The sequence below is a fragment of the Vicia villosa genome, linkage group LG7, assembly GCF_029867415.1.
Source record: "Vicia villosa cultivar HV-30 ecotype Madison, WI linkage group LG7, Vvil1.0, whole genome shotgun sequence".
NCBI classification, from domain to species: Eukaryota; Viridiplantae; Streptophyta; class Magnoliopsida; order Fabales; family Fabaceae; genus Vicia; species Vicia villosa.
Genome location: NC_081186.1, coordinates 117,916,760 through 117,933,701, shown reverse-complemented (window position 1 = coordinate 117,933,701; position 16,942 = coordinate 117,916,760). Strand labels below are relative to the sequence as shown.

The 16,942-nt window shown below is 34.9% G+C and overlaps 2 protein-coding genes across 2 annotated transcripts; one reads left to right on the top strand and one right to left on the bottom strand.

Moving 5' to 3' along the window:
• The first annotated feature begins 409 nt into the window (after positions 1-409).
• Positions 410-1,654, top strand: LOC131618397 (probable carboxylesterase 8). Its single transcript, XM_058889629.1, has one exon. The coding sequence runs from the start codon at positions 569-571 to the stop codon at positions 1,565-1,567; it is 999 nt and encodes a 332-aa protein (XP_058745612.1). The 5' UTR covers positions 410-568; the 3' UTR covers positions 1,568-1,654.
• A 12,629-nt stretch (positions 1,655-14,283) lies between these two features.
• On the bottom strand, positions 14,284-15,894 carry LOC131618396 (probable carboxylesterase 9). Its single transcript, XM_058889628.1, has 2 exons — positions 15,017-15,894; positions 14,284-14,737 (listed from the first exon to the last, which is right to left on the bottom strand). Exons 1-2 carry the CDS (start codon positions 15,640-15,642, stop codon positions 14,407-14,409), a joined length of 957 nt encoding a protein of 318 aa, XP_058745611.1. The 5' UTR covers positions 15,643-15,894; the 3' UTR covers positions 14,284-14,406.
• Positions 15,895-16,942: the final 1,048 nt, after the last annotated feature.

Below are 16,942 nucleotides of genomic sequence, written 5' to 3'. Positions count from 1 at the left end.
GTGGGCTTGAACCAGTGTTAATGAATGAACATGCAAAATTTATTTTTATTTCTAATTCCTTCATATGTATTATGTTTTAATGAATGAACATGCAAAATTTAAACATTCTTTTATTTTCTCTTATTTTATCTTTTGTCTTTATGCTTAAATCCTAATTTCCTCGTAATAGTAAAATTCACCTATCATAATTCTTTATAACTCATAGAATGTGGATAGCTGCTTGTGACTTGTCTTTGGCCGAGACTTTAATAGGTTAGAGTACCTTGCACTCCTATAAATATAATACAATTTTATTTATCAAACAAAAAAAATTAAGAAATTAACTTTTATCAATGAAAAGTTCATTTTTAATTCATTATATTTTTCGGGATACTTGAATAAACCATTTTAATTGCATTGACTGCCCTATACTAACAATTCACATTTCACAACCATGTATGAAAACCGAAACATGTCCAATTAAGGAGTAAGGACCACTCTCAAAGTGTCTAACCCTACAACATTTCAATCTTATAACAAACGGATCTGAACTAACCTTCACCCACCACTCATAAAAATTTCAACCACAATGGCAGAATCATCACCTCCCAAACAAACCTCCACCATTAATCCCTACAAATTTCTCAAAATCAAACTCAACCCCGACGGCTCTCTAACAAGAACCCCCATCCTCCCCACCGTACCGCCATCCTCCGATCCCACAACCTCTCCTCCGCAACCATCTCTCTCTAAAGACATCACCTTAAACTCCACCGCAAAAACCTCTATCCGTCTCTACATCCCACACCCTCCCCCACCTACAAAACTTCCTCTCATTCTCTACTTCCACGGCGGCGGTTTCATCCTCTACCACTCTTCCACGTCAATCTTCCACCAATCATGCTCCGAATTCGCCGCTCAGACACCTGCTGTCGTCGCCTCCGTCGATTATCGTCTCTCGCCGGAGCATCGTCTCCCCGCCGCCTACGACGACGCCGTCGAATCTCTTCTCTGGCTCAAATCCCAAGCAGAAAATCCGAATGAATCTGATCCATGGATCAGCCACCACGTGGATTTCAATAACTGCTTCTTAATGGGAAATAGTGCAGGAGCTAACATCGCCTACTTCGCAGGTCTACGTGCACTCGACCTTGATCTCTCACCAATTACAATCCGAGGGTTGATATTAAACTCTATATTTTTCAGTGGGGTCCAGAGAACGCAATCGGAGCTTCGTTTAGTTAACGATCGTATATTGCCGTTACCAGCGGGTGATCTCTTGTGGAGCCTGTCTTTGCCTGAGGGTGCGGATCGCGACCACGTGTACTGCAATCCGACGGTTATGGATAGAGTTTATGGTGAGAAGATCGGACGGCTGCCGAGGTGTTTTGTTAATGGATATGGTGGAGATCCGTTGGTGGATAAGCAAAAGGAGTTGGTGAAGATTTTGAAGGCACGTGGGGTGCACGTGGTGGAGTGGTTTTGTGAGGATGGGTTTCATGCTGTGGAATTCTTTGATCGTTCTAAAGCACGGGATTTGGTTGATAATGTTAGGAAATTTGTTGCTACTCGTCAATCCTCTTTGTAAGAAAATATTGAATAGTTAGTGATAAATTATGAGCATATATTGTTGTAAATTACAATGAAAATAAAAAAAAAACATTGGATTAATTTATTTGACGCGTGTCTTGATTTTGATTTTTGTTTGTGTAATCAAGGAATACCATTAATGCGAGAACAAAGGATTCCCGAACCTTTACACGATAAAACGGGACATAGACCCGTCAAAAGGAAAGAGGAAATTACAAACCAATTACAAACCAATTACAAACCTAATATTATGACATAAATAGTAAAGGATCTTTACTAAAATCGTAAAAGCTAGAATTGGGGTAAGTAATTTCACCTATACAATTCCATTTCCACACCAAAAATTTAATACTCCAAACCATGTCATTGACATTCCACTCGTCGTTTCGAAAGCACACCCCATTCCGATAGAGCCAAATGATCCGAGTTGTTGCAAGCCAAATGACTCCTCTCTTTTTCTCCCTTAAATTCTTCCCTTTACAAAAAGAATATCAATCCCAAAAACATGAAAGGCACTCCTCCTCCGAAACGTACGGTTTGTCCACCCAAAACGCTATTTCTTTCCAAATATACTTCACTATTTTGCACAAGAAAAAAGAATATTTCCTATCTTCCAACTCAACACCACAAAAGGCATAATTTAATGAAGAGAGCTGCTATTCTTACACCGCTAACTGTACACCGTATGTTACACCTTTTCCAATACAGACATGTGGTTGTTTTTCTGTTTTTATAAAATGTAAAAAGAAATTATTAAATATATTCAAAAAATCAAAACCGTATCATAATACGGTGTTAGGTGTCACTTTTGGTGTAGCCATATCAATTCTGTTTAATGAATTCAAAGGAAACTATATACCTCTAACCTTCAATAAGTCCTTCATTGGGAGCCTATTTACACAAAGTCTCCATCCGAATGTCCTTATCTTGTAAGGAACCTCCATCTTCCAAATTATCTCCAAAGAACCATCACACCTATTTGGAGGACCATATGGAATACGAAAAGAAGCATAATGGCCATAACAAGAAGCTACCGTAAACTCTCCACTCACATCACCTTTCCACTCAACTTTATCGCGATCCTCCCCTCCCACCACCATCCCTCCTAAGTACTCCTCCAAAGCATTGAAATCCATCCTATGTTCCAAAGACAAAGATGGAAGATTCACACCTAAATCCCCCCACTTCCAAACACCATTCCTCCATCCTCCCATATCGGCTACCGAAACAAGTTTCAAACTAGACAAAGAAAATAAATCCGGGTATTTCTCCCTCAACGGAACTTCATCCGCCCATTTCGCTTCCCAAAAAGGGGTGTTAAAGCCATTATCAACAACAAAATTGCAAAGAACCTCCATAGGATCTTTTAAAGAAAAAGTTCCTACTTTGAGAATATCTTTCCACCAAGAAGAATAAGAAGATGAAAAAGAAGATTTAACCCCCTTTCCTTCTTGAAAAATTCTCTTAGAAACATCCCCATAACGAGCTTTCAACACACCATACCATAAGCAATCCGAACCTTTTAGAATTTTCCATCTCCACTTATTAAGAAGGGCAAGTTTAAAATCTTTGATAGTTTTTATTCCCAAACCTCCATTCTCCCGAGGAAGACAAACTTTCTTCCAACTCAACCAATGAATTTTCCTCTTACCCTCCAAACCGCCCCATAAAAAATTTCCTTGCATGCTCGTTAACTCTTTGGCCACCCTCGAAGGCATCTTATAAAAAGACATGGTAAAAATAGCTAAAGCACTAAGGATAGACTTCAAAAGGGTGATTCTTCCACCAAAATTGAGAAAACGATTCTTCCACCCCAAAAGACGTTTCTTTACTTTGTTCAAAAGAGGAGTCCAAGTAGAATACTTTCTCGGATTGTATCCCACCGGAATTCCAAGGAAATAGAACTTTCTATCTTCAATCTTACAAGAGAGAACATAAGCCGCGACTTCCACAAAATGAGAATTAGCATTAATACCAATCAACTTGCTCTTATGATAATTTATACCAAGGCCCGATATCAATTCAAAAGCTTTCAACACCGCCTTTATTGCCCAAACTTGCTTCCAAGATGCTTCACCGACCAAAAGAGTATCATCCGCAAATTGAAGAATATCCACCTTACAACTTGCATTAAACGCAAAACCACCGTATTCCCCATTACAAATTGATTTCTTCACTAACCTCGCCAACCCCTCCGTCACCAAAACAAAAAGAAAAGGAGATAACGGATCCCCTTGTCTCAAACCTTTACCCGCCACAAACTCTTTAGAAGGGCTCCCGTTCACCAAAACGGACATCTTACTTTGGAAAATTAAAAGCTCCATCCATCTCCGCCACTTCGTGCCAAAACCCATCCGCACCAAAAGAAATCTAAGAAAATTCCAATCGATGTTATCATAAGCTTTTTCAAACTCGACTTTGAAAAGTAAGCAATTTCTCCCCTCCTTCTTCGCAAAATCTACCACCTCATTAGCCACCAAAACACCATCGAGCAATTGTCTCCCCGGTACAAAGGCACTTTGACATGGAGAGACCAAAGTGGCAATGACTCTTTTCAATCTACCCGCCAAAAGTTTAGCAAGAGCTTTGTAAAGACACCCCACTAGACAAATAGGACGATAATCATCTAAAGACACCGGGTTGAGAGTTTTAGGAACCAAGGACAAGAAAGAAGAAGTTACCGCATTTGATAAACCTTCACAAGCATGGAAACTATCGAAGAACCGAATAAAATCTTCTTTGAGGAAATACCAACATTTCTTAATAAATAAGAAAGAATAGCCGTCGGGACCCGGACTCTTAGAACTCCCACAACCCCAAACCGCTTCTTTGATCTCCTCCTCGTGAAAAGGTTCCTCAAGAAAATTCTTCTCCTCCATACTAAAACTTTCAAAATTTAATCCCACCGCCACCCACCTCTCCCTTTCGGCTCCAACAAACTTGTTAGAAAAATGTCTCCACACTTCCTCCTTAACCTCTTCCACCGAATCAAGAAAGCTACCCGAGGGAGAAAAAATAGGACCGATGTGATTTATTCTTCTATTTTCCTTCATGGCATTATGAAAATATCTACTATTACAATCCCCTTCATTAAGCCCCCTAACTTTGGATTTTTGAGCAATCATTCTCTCCTTAATTCTCTCCTTTATTCTTTAGCACCTTCTTTGTTTTTAATGTTTATCTCTTTCTCTTAACTAAAAAAATGAAAATAAAATCAAGAGATAAAATAAGATTAAGATATTGAGAGTAAGGGGGAGAAATGAAAGAAGAAGAAAAATGAATGAGAGGACTTTTATACTATTTGCACATGTATTTGTTGTGAGATATAATAGTAGTGAGTCTTTCCATCCAAACAATTTTTTTTAGTTATTTATAATGAATTTTCTCGTTATCTAATAGATTAACATTTCTTCTAATCGATTAGAATTTTAAAAAAAAAAACTTTTAAAGAAAAAAAATATATCTAACTATTGCACGTCATTAAAGTATTGTCTAAATAGTTTGAGCCGTAATTTTGAACCAATCTAATCAATTAGATAAAAGTCTCAATCGAATAGATAAGTCATCTAGTGCAACTCTAAGACATTTTTAAAGATGTTTGCTCTTGATAAAAAATATTTGACAAAGATTTTAGTGTGTGTGCGCGCTTATAGCCATATACTTTTACGACAAAGTCTCTTTGCTGACATAAGTTCACTCACTTACTAAATTAGGAGATTAACTCATTTTATAAAAGCCCTTTGTCTGATATTATATTGTGACACTGCTAGAAATCACTTGAGACTTTGGATACTTTTCACTTTACTTTCCTTCTTCGGATGGTTCATCAACCTATAACACTTAGGTTTGATTTACTTTATTTGTCTTCTTCAGATGGTCAAGTTCATCAAACCATAACATTTAGGTTTACATCTTTAGCTATTTAAATGTTGTTCTTGAATCATCATTAGTTGTTCTTAGTTGTCATCATCAAAAGATGATGTGTTGATTAAAAGTCTATTACTTGCAAAACAAAGTTTCACGCCAAGAAAGTATTATTAATTGTTTTAGCAAGCACTTTGAAACCATGTTGTAAAACTATTAAATTAAGATTGGTTGTTCAAGATACAATGAGACCATATGATATTGTAAGATTGAAAATTTTATGAGAAAATGGGTGATGCACCGACAGTGTAATAAAGTTTTACAGTGTCAACCAATCACGACCATGAATATCAGAACAAATCAGACTGTAATTTTAAAGTTTATATGACATGGCAAAACGATTTGTTTCTATTGGATGACTGTTAGGAGTAAATTAATGGTAATTTCATGTGTTAAATTAACTACTTTTCGAGCTAAAAGTGAATAGATCTTGTGAATTTTACGGATTTTATAGTTAGAATTGAACTTTCGAGGTTCGATGTTAATTGTAGAACAACTTGCGTCACTTTGAGTGTTATTTGTGCAGATATTGAAGTTAAGAAGCAAAGACGAAGGAACACGCAAGCGTAGAAGCTCTGAAGAAGTGGAATCACAAAGAATTGATTTAAAGCAAGTGGCTAGCCGCGCCAAAGCAAAGGCGAGGCGCGCGAAACCCTCTGTCTTGGGTTCGTGCCGCGGTGATGACGTTATAAAGAAAAAGGCTATAAATACAAGCCTTAATCCTCATAAACTAGAACTTTTGATAACTTTTAGAGGAGAGACTTTTGGGAGCGAAATTCAGAGAGCAATCCTAATCCAGAGCAACAAACAACATCCGACGGAGAATTTAACATCAGTTGAAGACATTCCCTTGATGAAGATGAATCCATCCATGAAAACTTGTTTGTTCTTCATGTCTATGGAGAGCTAAATCATTCTTGTTGAGTTTAAGGTAGTAGTTAACCTATGAATATACAATACCGTTGATTAATTCTTATGAACAATTGTTTGAATTTATTATCAATAAGAAACCTTGTTTTTATCTTAAATCATTGTGGAGTCTTTGATCGAAAGAAAGGATTCTAACTTTTGCCCTAGGTTACTATATTGATTCAATCCCAGTTTGCAGAGATGGAATTGTGATTGGGTTTTCATAATTATCGTTCTTAATTACTATTATCGATATTGATATTTGGAGAGATCGAATCTCATACCGGTAAAAGTTTATCTAATTTGATTTGCAGACATGGAATCATATTTGAGGATAAGTGAAGATAAGAATTCAAACGATTGTTCGAATAAGGATTAATTAATAAATTGTATAGGAATGAGTTGATGAACCCTAGAACTCAACATATTCGTTTACCATTGTTAACCATCTTTAAGCTTTTTATCAGTCAATTATTATTCTGTTAGATGCAATTTGAGAATAAACAAACAAACTCAACTATTTTTCTCACTCAAAATAAACAACTATAGAACGGTAGTAATATTAAACCAATCTATGTGGATACGATATATACCGAAAATATTTACCCACAAATACTTTCAACAAATTGGCGCCGTTGCCGGGGATTGGTGTCAATATTGCACGCATTGCAATAGTTTTTTATTTTGAGTTATTTCCTTATTTTTAGTTATATTATTTTTAGTTATTTACTTATTTTTAGATTTTTTGTTTAGTTCCTTAATTTTAGATTTTTAGTTTAGTTCCTTTATTTTAGATTTTTTCCTTTATTTTAGATTTTTAGTTAGTTACTTTATTTTAGATTTTTTTATTGCAATAGTCTTTTAATTTTGATTTTTTTATTATTTCTATCTTGTTATTTCACTTGGTTGCTAGTTTTGTAGATTTTTGGTGTCGGAATGTTCGACCCAAATATAAATGTTGCACTTCATGCTCAAAACGAGATCCTATTCCAACAAATGGAGTATCTCCTTCAAAGTGTGTCACAGTTGACACCTCAAGTTATTGAGTTTTATGATAGCGGATGGGGCACACCGGAAGATACGATGGAGTATCATATGGCTAACCATGAATATCAACAACAACCTTTCAACCTTACACTCAACCGTCACCACAACAACAAGGGGGACAATCTAAGTTGGAAGAGACCATGAGTCACTTCATACAAATGTCAATGACAAATAAACAAGGGCTTTCACATTATAATCAAGGTTATCAAAGAGGACCCACTGAGTTAGAGGAAACCATGAATCAATTCATGCAACTCTCTTTATCCATTCAACAAAACCGGGAAACACGAGATGTTCAACTTACCCAATTCTTAACCGAGCAAAACGTAAGTCAAATCCCAACTTTTCAAAACCCTATGACTTGTGTAGAAACTTGCAATGCTACTTCAATAAAGAGTGCAAAAGTACCAGATGAGGAAGTTGAAAACAATGATGTTGAGAAGGAAGATGATAATCGTGCAGCGGAAGATGAGGAAGATGAAATTGTTGTAACTAAGGTGAATAAAGATGTGAAAAAAAGAGATCAATCCAAAAGGAAGAAAGCATGTGACAAGATGGCAAGCAAGGTGATACCGAGTCAACACCTCCCATACCCACATGCACCATCAAAGAAAGATAATGCTAGGCAACATGCAAGGTTTATGGACATATTTAAACAACTTCAGATAAATATTCCATTTGCCGAAGCGTTGGAGCAAATGCCCAAGTATGCTAAATTCATGAAGAATGTGATCACAAAGAAAAAGAAGCACATAGATGAGGAGACCATGTTGCTTGATGCCCAATGTAGTGCCATAATCCAAAGAACTACCCCAAGAAAGGAATCTGATCCGGGACGAGTCACTTTGCCATTAAATATTGGAGGTAACTTCACTGGTGACGGGTTGATTGATCTGGGATCTAGCATCAACTTAATCCCTTTATCCATTGTCAAGAAATTAGGGAATATTGTGACGAAGCCGACTAGGATGACATTGCAATTAGCCGACAAGTCTATCACCTCACCATATGGAGTGGTTCAAGATTTGCTAGTAAAAGTAGACAAATTCTTTTTCCCGGTGGATTTTGTGGTAGTTGACATGGAAGAAGATCATGAGGTACCCTTAATCCTTGGAAGACCATTCATGAAAACCGCCCGAATGATGATTGACATGGATGCGAGGATCATGAAAGTAAGGGTGCAAGATGAAGAGGTAAAGTTTAATCTTTTCGAAGCCAAGAAGCATCCTAAGAACAAGAAGGATATTTTCCAAATCGATGCCACCGAAGGAGAACTCAAAGATGCTGAAAATCAAGTTCAGAAAGACAAAATGAAAGCATCTCATGATAGAAACATCAGCCACAAAGAAATTCAAGTTGGAAAATTGTGCTCTTGTGCAAATAAAGACTCAAGTTATTTCCGAATAAAGAGAAGTCAAAACGGTCGGGACCATTTGTGGTAAAAGAGGTATGCAATTATGGAGCCATTGTGGTAGAGAATCCTAAGACAAATGAGAGTTGGACCGTTAATGGAAAACAGTTGAAAGATTACTTCGAGGGAGTGGAGCAACATGCACCATTTTTAGTTCCTTGAAAGCGTTGACCGTCGAGCTCAAACGACGTTAAACAAAGCGCTTGTTGGGAGGCAACCCAACGCAGTAAGTTTTTATTGTTTTCTCGTTTTTAATTTTAGTTTTATGTATCATCAGACCAGTTTGATTGAGCAGGAACAGAAACCTAAGAAAAATGCAGCACCGCGCCGCGAGACCTTATACCGAGGCGCGACACGTTTGCAGAAGCTTTCGTGCGTCGCGGCGATGCGAAAGCAGAGTTTTTCCTCTAACCTGCCCTCGGGCTTCGTGCGTACTGTGGTTAGCCGGAGCCCAACCCTCTTCTTTTAGGGGGGTGCAGGTGCTCGACCAGATGAGTTCCTGAAGCGACCAGAGGAGGATAGTGAGTTGTTATGTTTATGATAACTGTCGTGATGATTTTTTATTTTTTTAGGTCATTCTGTTTTTTATTTTATGTCATTGTTGCTTTTTAATTTTTGTTAGTTGTCCTCGGTTTAGAATGAGTAGTTTCTGTAGCATAATGAAAATCTCAAGCAAGACAGTGAAAGTACCAACAATGGAGCAACATGCATGAAAGTGGTAGTGAGTGGAATTTTTTTTGTTAATTTAATCTTTCCCTTTCTTTTTTAATAAAAGTGACAAGGCAGGTATGAATTTTCGAACTCAAACTCCTGATGTGTGCATGAAACCAGGTTGTTAGAAATACTTGGCAGAAGTTCTTTATGGTACACTATTTTATTGGATCGGTTTAGCCTTAACCATTGTGAGGAAAGCTTTCCATTGTTTACTATATGCAGGAGACCATCGGTTATTTTGACTTGTTTGTATCATGCTAAACCATTTGTCGCATCGTTTATGGAAATCTGTGGAAGTGATTTAGGCATTTGTTTGAATCTGAGAGTTTCTTTGAGCCAACTCCATCTTAAAACTTATTTTCTTCTGTGAGAGTGTGATCCTTTGCTAACCATTCTTTGAGCCTGAGGTCAAGGTAAATTTCATCATATACACCAAGGAAAAACCTGGTGAGTTTTGATCTCAATAAAAAATTTGTTGTGGACCATCAACCACAAAATTTGGTGATGTGTTTTCTCTTTGACCTTCATAGAAAGTAGGGGAGCATTCATATAATCCAAATACAGGTTGATCTCCAAGTTAGGGAGAATCATAATCAAAAGAAGAGTAAGTATGTAAGTGGTGATTTACAAAGAACGAAAGAAATTCGTAGCTTGAAAAAAAAAAAGAAACAAAAGAAAAACAATGTTTGAAAGAAAACAATTGTTGAAAAAAAAAAGAGAAACATCAAACTACGAGTGAAAAAGAAGAAGTGGTGAAAAAGTCAAAGGTATAAAGGAAAAGGAAAGGAGTTATGATTCGGATGCTTCCCTAGAATAGGAACAAACCTCGTTTGTCTTCTTTTCTTTGAATCTTAAACCACAATACAACCCTGAAAAGACCTTCTGATTCTCAGATTCCACATGACTTGATGCTAACAATATGGTGAACGTATGATATGGATTTTTGTTGATTCAATTGTTTGGATTAGTGTTTAACCCCTCTATTATTCATCATACTTTTTGATGAGAGTGATTAGTGCTGATTCAATTGCAATTGTGTAGTGTTTTGAACTTCTGGAGGTAATTTTCTTTCAAAATCTGTTTCATGTATATGTTCTAAGTTTGCAGGGAGATGAGGAGTATCCGATCTGGTTGCTGAATTGAACCACTTGAAAACCTTTTTGAAAAACTTGTGCATGATTGTTGGTATGTGTTGTTGAGGTAAGTAACTTTGTTTAGGGACAAACAAAACTCTAAGTTGGGGAGAGTTTGTTAGGAGTAAATTAATGGTAATTTCATGTGTTAAATTAACTACTTTTCGAGCTAAAAGTGAATAGATCTTGTGAATTTTACGGATTTTATAGTTAGAATTGAACTTTCGAGATTTGATGTTAATTGTAGAACAACTTGCGTCACTTTGAGTGTTATTTGTGCAGATATTGAAGTTAAGAAGCAAAGACGAAGGAACACGCAAGCGTAGAAGCTCTGAAGAAGTGGAATCACAAAGAATTGATTTAAAGCAAGTGGCGAGGCGCGCCAAAGCAAAGGCGAGGCGCGCGAAACCCTCTGTCTTGGGTTCGCGCCGCGGTGATGACGTTATAAAGAAAAAGGCTATAAATACAAGCCCTAATCCTCATAAGCCAGAACTTTTGATAACTTTTAGAGGAGAGACTTTTGGGAGCGAAATTCAGAGAGCAATCCTAATCCAGAGCAACAAACAACATCCGACGGAGAATTTAACATCAATTGAAGACATTCCCTTGATGAAGATGAATCCATCCATGAAAACTTGTTTGTTTTTCATGTCTATGGAGAGATAAATCATTCTTGTTGAGTTTAAGGTAGTAGTTAACTTATGAATATACAATACCGTTGATTAATTCTTATGAACAATTGTTTGAATTTATTATCAATAAGAAACCTTGTTTTTATCTTAAATCATTGTGGAGTCTTTGATCGAAAGAAAGGATTCTAACTTTTGCCCTAGGTTACTATATTGATTCAATCCCAGTTTGCAGAGATGGAATTGTGATTGGGTTTTCATAATTATCGTTCTTAATTACTATTATCGATATTGATATTTGGAGAGATCGAATCTCATACCGGTAAAAGTTTATCTAATTTGATTTGCAGACATGGAATCATATTTGAGGATAAGTGAAGATAATAATTCAAACGATTGTTCGAATAAGGATTAATTAATAAATTGTATAGGAATGAGTTGATGAACCCTAGAACTCAACATATTCGTTTACCATTGTTAACCATCTTTAAGCTTTTTATCAGTCAATTATTATTCTGTTAGATGCAATTTGAGAATAAACAAACAAACTCAACTATTTTTCTCACTCAAAATAAACAACTATAGAACGGCAGTAATATTAAACCAATCTCTGTGGATACGATATATACCGAAAATATTTACCCACAAATACTTTCAACAATGATAGTGTAAAACTTTTTTACACTGACAGTGCACTACCTTTAACCTCAATTTTTTTTTACATAAAAGTAATTTGAAAAGTTTGGCGCCTTAAAAAGAACACCATATCACTCTCAAAAGAGACATTGGTATCAATTCATCTATCATGATTCACATCAACATCAATACTTACAATTGTCAAGAAAATAAGTGTCTAAATATATGCTATTATATTCTTTCATCTAATCACTTCATCTATCATGATGCATCTTTCTTTATAGTAATTTGCTTTGGATTTTATTCTGTTTCTTCTTTTTTATAATATCAAAGGGGAAAGTGGTATGATTGTTTTTGTTCATTTTCATTTCACAATACCAAATCTTGAATTGCAAAATAAAGGGGAGATATACAAGATATGGGAGTATAAAATGTTAAACAAAAACTTCTCATCCATATATTTTGTCATCATCAAAAAGGAGGAGATTGTGAAGAATATATATATTTGTAGCTACTCATCGATCCTCTTTGTAAGATAATGTTGAATAATTAGTGATTAATTATGAAGCATTATATTGTTGTAAGTTACAATGAAAAGAAAAAAAAATCCAATAGATTAAGTTATTTGAGGTGTGGCTTGATTTTGAATTCACTTCATTGTTTTTGGCCTCCTTCTCTCTTTTTAATATTTATCTCTTTCTTAATTTTATTCTCTCTTTCTCTTAACTAAAAAATAAAAATATAATCAAAAGAAAAAATGAGATTAAGAGTAAGGTGAAGAAATGAATGAGAGCAAAAAAATGAGATTAAGAGAAAGATAGAGAGTAAGGAAAAGAAACGAAAGAGAAAAAAAAAATGAGAGGATATCTGCTTGTATGACTTTTATATTATTTGCACATGTATTTGTTGTGAGTATAATAGTAGTAAGTCTCTCGATCTGAACATAAACTTTATTAAGTTATATGTAAATATGATACTTGACATAATCCTCTAGATAAATATTTATAATTTTTTTGTCAAGAAAACCATAATTTTCTTAGGTATCTTTTCGCTTTCGGTCAATTTGACCCCACTCCCTCATAGATTGTGGCAGATGACCACCTTTAGAGGTTCTTACTTGACAAGCACATGGTCAACTCATTGTGTGTCAAACAAACCTCCCCCGTGCCCCACATAATGGCATTATATTGGATCGAGATGGTTTTTAACATTTGAGGTTTGGGCTAGGATATTTATAATGGTCCAAAGTTCCCCCCAACACGAGGTCTTTTTAGGGAAAAATGTTTAAGAGAATGGATTTACTTAAAAACAATAAGGTGGTTCATAGTCTTCTAAGCACAAGGTTTAAAAGTGCGAAGTAGTTGTTGGAACGAACTTTGATGACTCCTAGTCATTATGATGGAGACTTGTGATTGGTTTAAAAAAAACATACACATAAGATAGTTTCTTCCTTATTAATATAAAATCTTTATTTTTAATTCAATAATAAATATAACTAACTTAGATGAGCATCATGGTATGCTCTCAAGCTATCTTTCAATGAACTTATGTAAATGATCATTTTGTCCTCCAACGAATAAGTAAAGAAAAATAACAAAGTTTGAATGTAAATGACATAATATTAAATTTTGTAGAAAAATAGGTGATTCAAACATACATAGCTCTTGTTTGACTCATTTCGCTCGTCGCTTGGGTACTTTGAGTGTCAACGCGTAGTCATTTGTAAGTTGTGAACCCCTTAAACTATGTACAAAGTTCTTTATTTATAGTATAGAAAAATAACTACTTCGTGGAGGTTTTTGACCCATTTGAGCTCCATGTTCTTCATTGTAACTTCCTCTCATGAAGCCCCACGTTCTCCATTCATATTCTATTTCCCTCCAAAAATCTCCACTTGCGTGATATGGACCATTTGTTTGAACTTTTGGGTCTTTGGCGCTCCTGGGCCTAATGGACTATTGATACTCTTGTTTCTTGCTCGATTAAGTGTAGTTCGACTCAGGTGTTTTTCTATGTTAAAGAATCTCTTTAGATTCTATCACTTTTTAGCTGGATTTTAGTGCATGTCAAAAATCCTAGCCATCATTGACATACTACAACACAAGAAAACTAATATATTATACTACAAAGTGTTGGAAAAATCCCTCATTAAGTGAAACACAAAAAGACTCATTGTATCTTTGATTTGATTAGGTGAAAAAAATTAAGTTTAAACAAATAGATTTTACAAAATTGATTATGATTAAAGTGTATTCTAAATGTTATATTTAAATTCAAAAACTATAAATTATTGCTTCAAGATAGAATTAAATTTGAAAGTAATCAATTCTATTAGAAATCCACCAAACTTACATTTACATTTGATAATAAAAAAAGTGTATACATACATAATTTTAAGGGTTCAATTCCATTTAATTAAACTAATGACAAAAATTCAAAGTATAAACTCCTTAACAATACTCATAACCGCACTAGCCCTAGCAGGATCCACCATATCAATATTGTGGAACCCAACAGGATCAAACCGAGCTTCAACCTGTACCCCACATCTGACTAACATAGTCACAAACTCTTGTTGCCGATCAAGCATGATGTCTCCACCATAACCAATAACAAGACACTTTCCCATTTTCTTCACATTTTCCAAATGTGGCCCTTTCACCATAGGATTGCAATACCTATGGTCACGATCTGTCTCTTTAGGCAAAGCCAAATCCCACATCATGTCTAACACTGGTAAGGGCAGTGTCTGATCCGTGGCAAACCTTTTGAAATAAACAATAATAATAAAGTTAGTAATGTGAGCATAGTTGTTTCAGTTTTTGGAGGCGCTGAGTAGATCAACCAGGATTTAAGTGTAAAAAATCAAATAGAGCCTTATTTTTTTGTCATGTTTTAACCGTGAAAAATATTTTATAAGGTTATTTTTAATCAAGGTTAAACATGTCAAATTTTGAATCTGAATGATAATTTTACTATGCATCTTTAAAGACAGTTAAAAATATGGGTGACTAATGTAAAATAAAAAATAAAATTTTATGGACCTTAATTCTGAGGGTGTCCTTTTCTCTCCAGAAAACATAGGTTGGTTCATAACAATGCCACAAATCATGAGAGGCTCCACGTCAATCTCATGAATATGCATGGCTGTATTAAACACAATGTTCCCACCAGCACCACATCCGTAAAGATAGCATCTCGAAGGATCGCCATAGTCTCGCAACCACTGCTCGCCGTTATCAACCGTAACTTGATTTTTCACCCACAACATAGCTTTCTGGGCATCTTGATATTGTGCGGGAAGCCTACTCTCTGGCGCGTGACGATACGCGACAGAGACAACAATACTAGGGATGTCAGAAGATATGTTGGAACATTTTTTATGGATGTCTGCATCGGAAGGGCGAAAAATTATCCAACCACCACTATGAAAATATATTATTATCGGTATACGCGCCACCTCGTTATCGTTCGATGGAAGCTTTGTTGGTCTGAATATACGAATCCATAAATTATTTTCATCGTCAATGGTTATGTCTTTGGACACTGTTGAAATCCCGGGCATAGGCTCGGGGTTCACGTTGGTTTGGAGTTTGTGGAAACCACGGTAGAGGCTTCCGTCCGGGTTGAAACTCAAGCCGACGTGTGCGTAAGGATCAAAACTTGACATTGTTTACGTGACTCTATTTTTTGTTTTTTTCTCCTTTGTATTAAGGTTGATGATATGGAAGAATGAAGCACAATATAATGATGGTGAATTGTGATTTAGAAGTTCATGGCAATATGCAAAATGCATGAATTATGAGTATGTAAGAGTTGGTTAGATGATTTTCTAAAATTGAGAATATGGTATATCGAAGTGGAAAATTTCTTGGCTTTGTGTGGAAGGTTACTAGGTGAGTGGATTAGCCTAACATGTGTAACGTTTCTCACCATGTGAATTTATGTTGTTGTGCTATTATTTCATGAAAAGTTTAAATTTGGTTAACACTTATAAGTTAGAATAAGAATAAGCTCACATGATAAAAGCTATAAAAACATAATATTGAGACATTTTTCAAGGCAATGTTTATATCCAATTTGAGACATGCATTTACTTTGATTTCTAACTTTTTATCAAGAAATGTGATAGATGCATCTTTAATTGGGCATGTTGTTATATTGAGTCCACCAGTAGGTGTAGGACTAGATTATGGCATGGTTTACCATAAAAACCAAATCAAAGTAAACCGTATCATAATTAAGATTAAATTGAACCAAACTATTTAAATTTGTTTTAAATTGTTATATTTTCTAATAAAAGAATTATTTTAGACATTTTATTTTACCATTTTTTTTGTTGATAAGTATTTTGTTATGGTAATTTAAAAGTTAGAAATTTGAATGTATTTTTCTAATCAAACGTTGTTTGCTTCAAATACTATTTTGTCATATGTATATTATTTAAACAGTCATCATTTGAATTTGAACAAAATAAACATAATTAAAAATATTTTTAAATTAATATGTTGATTTAAAAAAGAAGAATATATTTTTGTGAAAAATATGTATTTCTTAAAATTATTTTATAATTTATTTAAATGATCAACTCAATTTTTAAAAAGAGCTTGAATATATTTTTTATTGAACTCAAAATGTTAAATTCACAAAATGAAAGCAGCTAGAAGCTTGAAATTATAATTGGTTTTGTGTTTACTGGAGGAAAATGCAACAATGATATATCTGGTATAATAGGCTGGTTAGTAATTTTAAAAAAAGCCGAGTTTAAATTGCCATTGCTTTGTACTAAATCATACTAAGATTCGGTTACATGATTTAGATAATTTTGATTGGGTTAACTGCAATTTGATTCAGTTAATGAAATATTTGATAAATTATAGTCCAACGAAAAAATGGATATGCACCGACATTTTAAAATATTTTTAAACTATCAACTAATCATAACTAAATATTTAATTAAAATATAATTT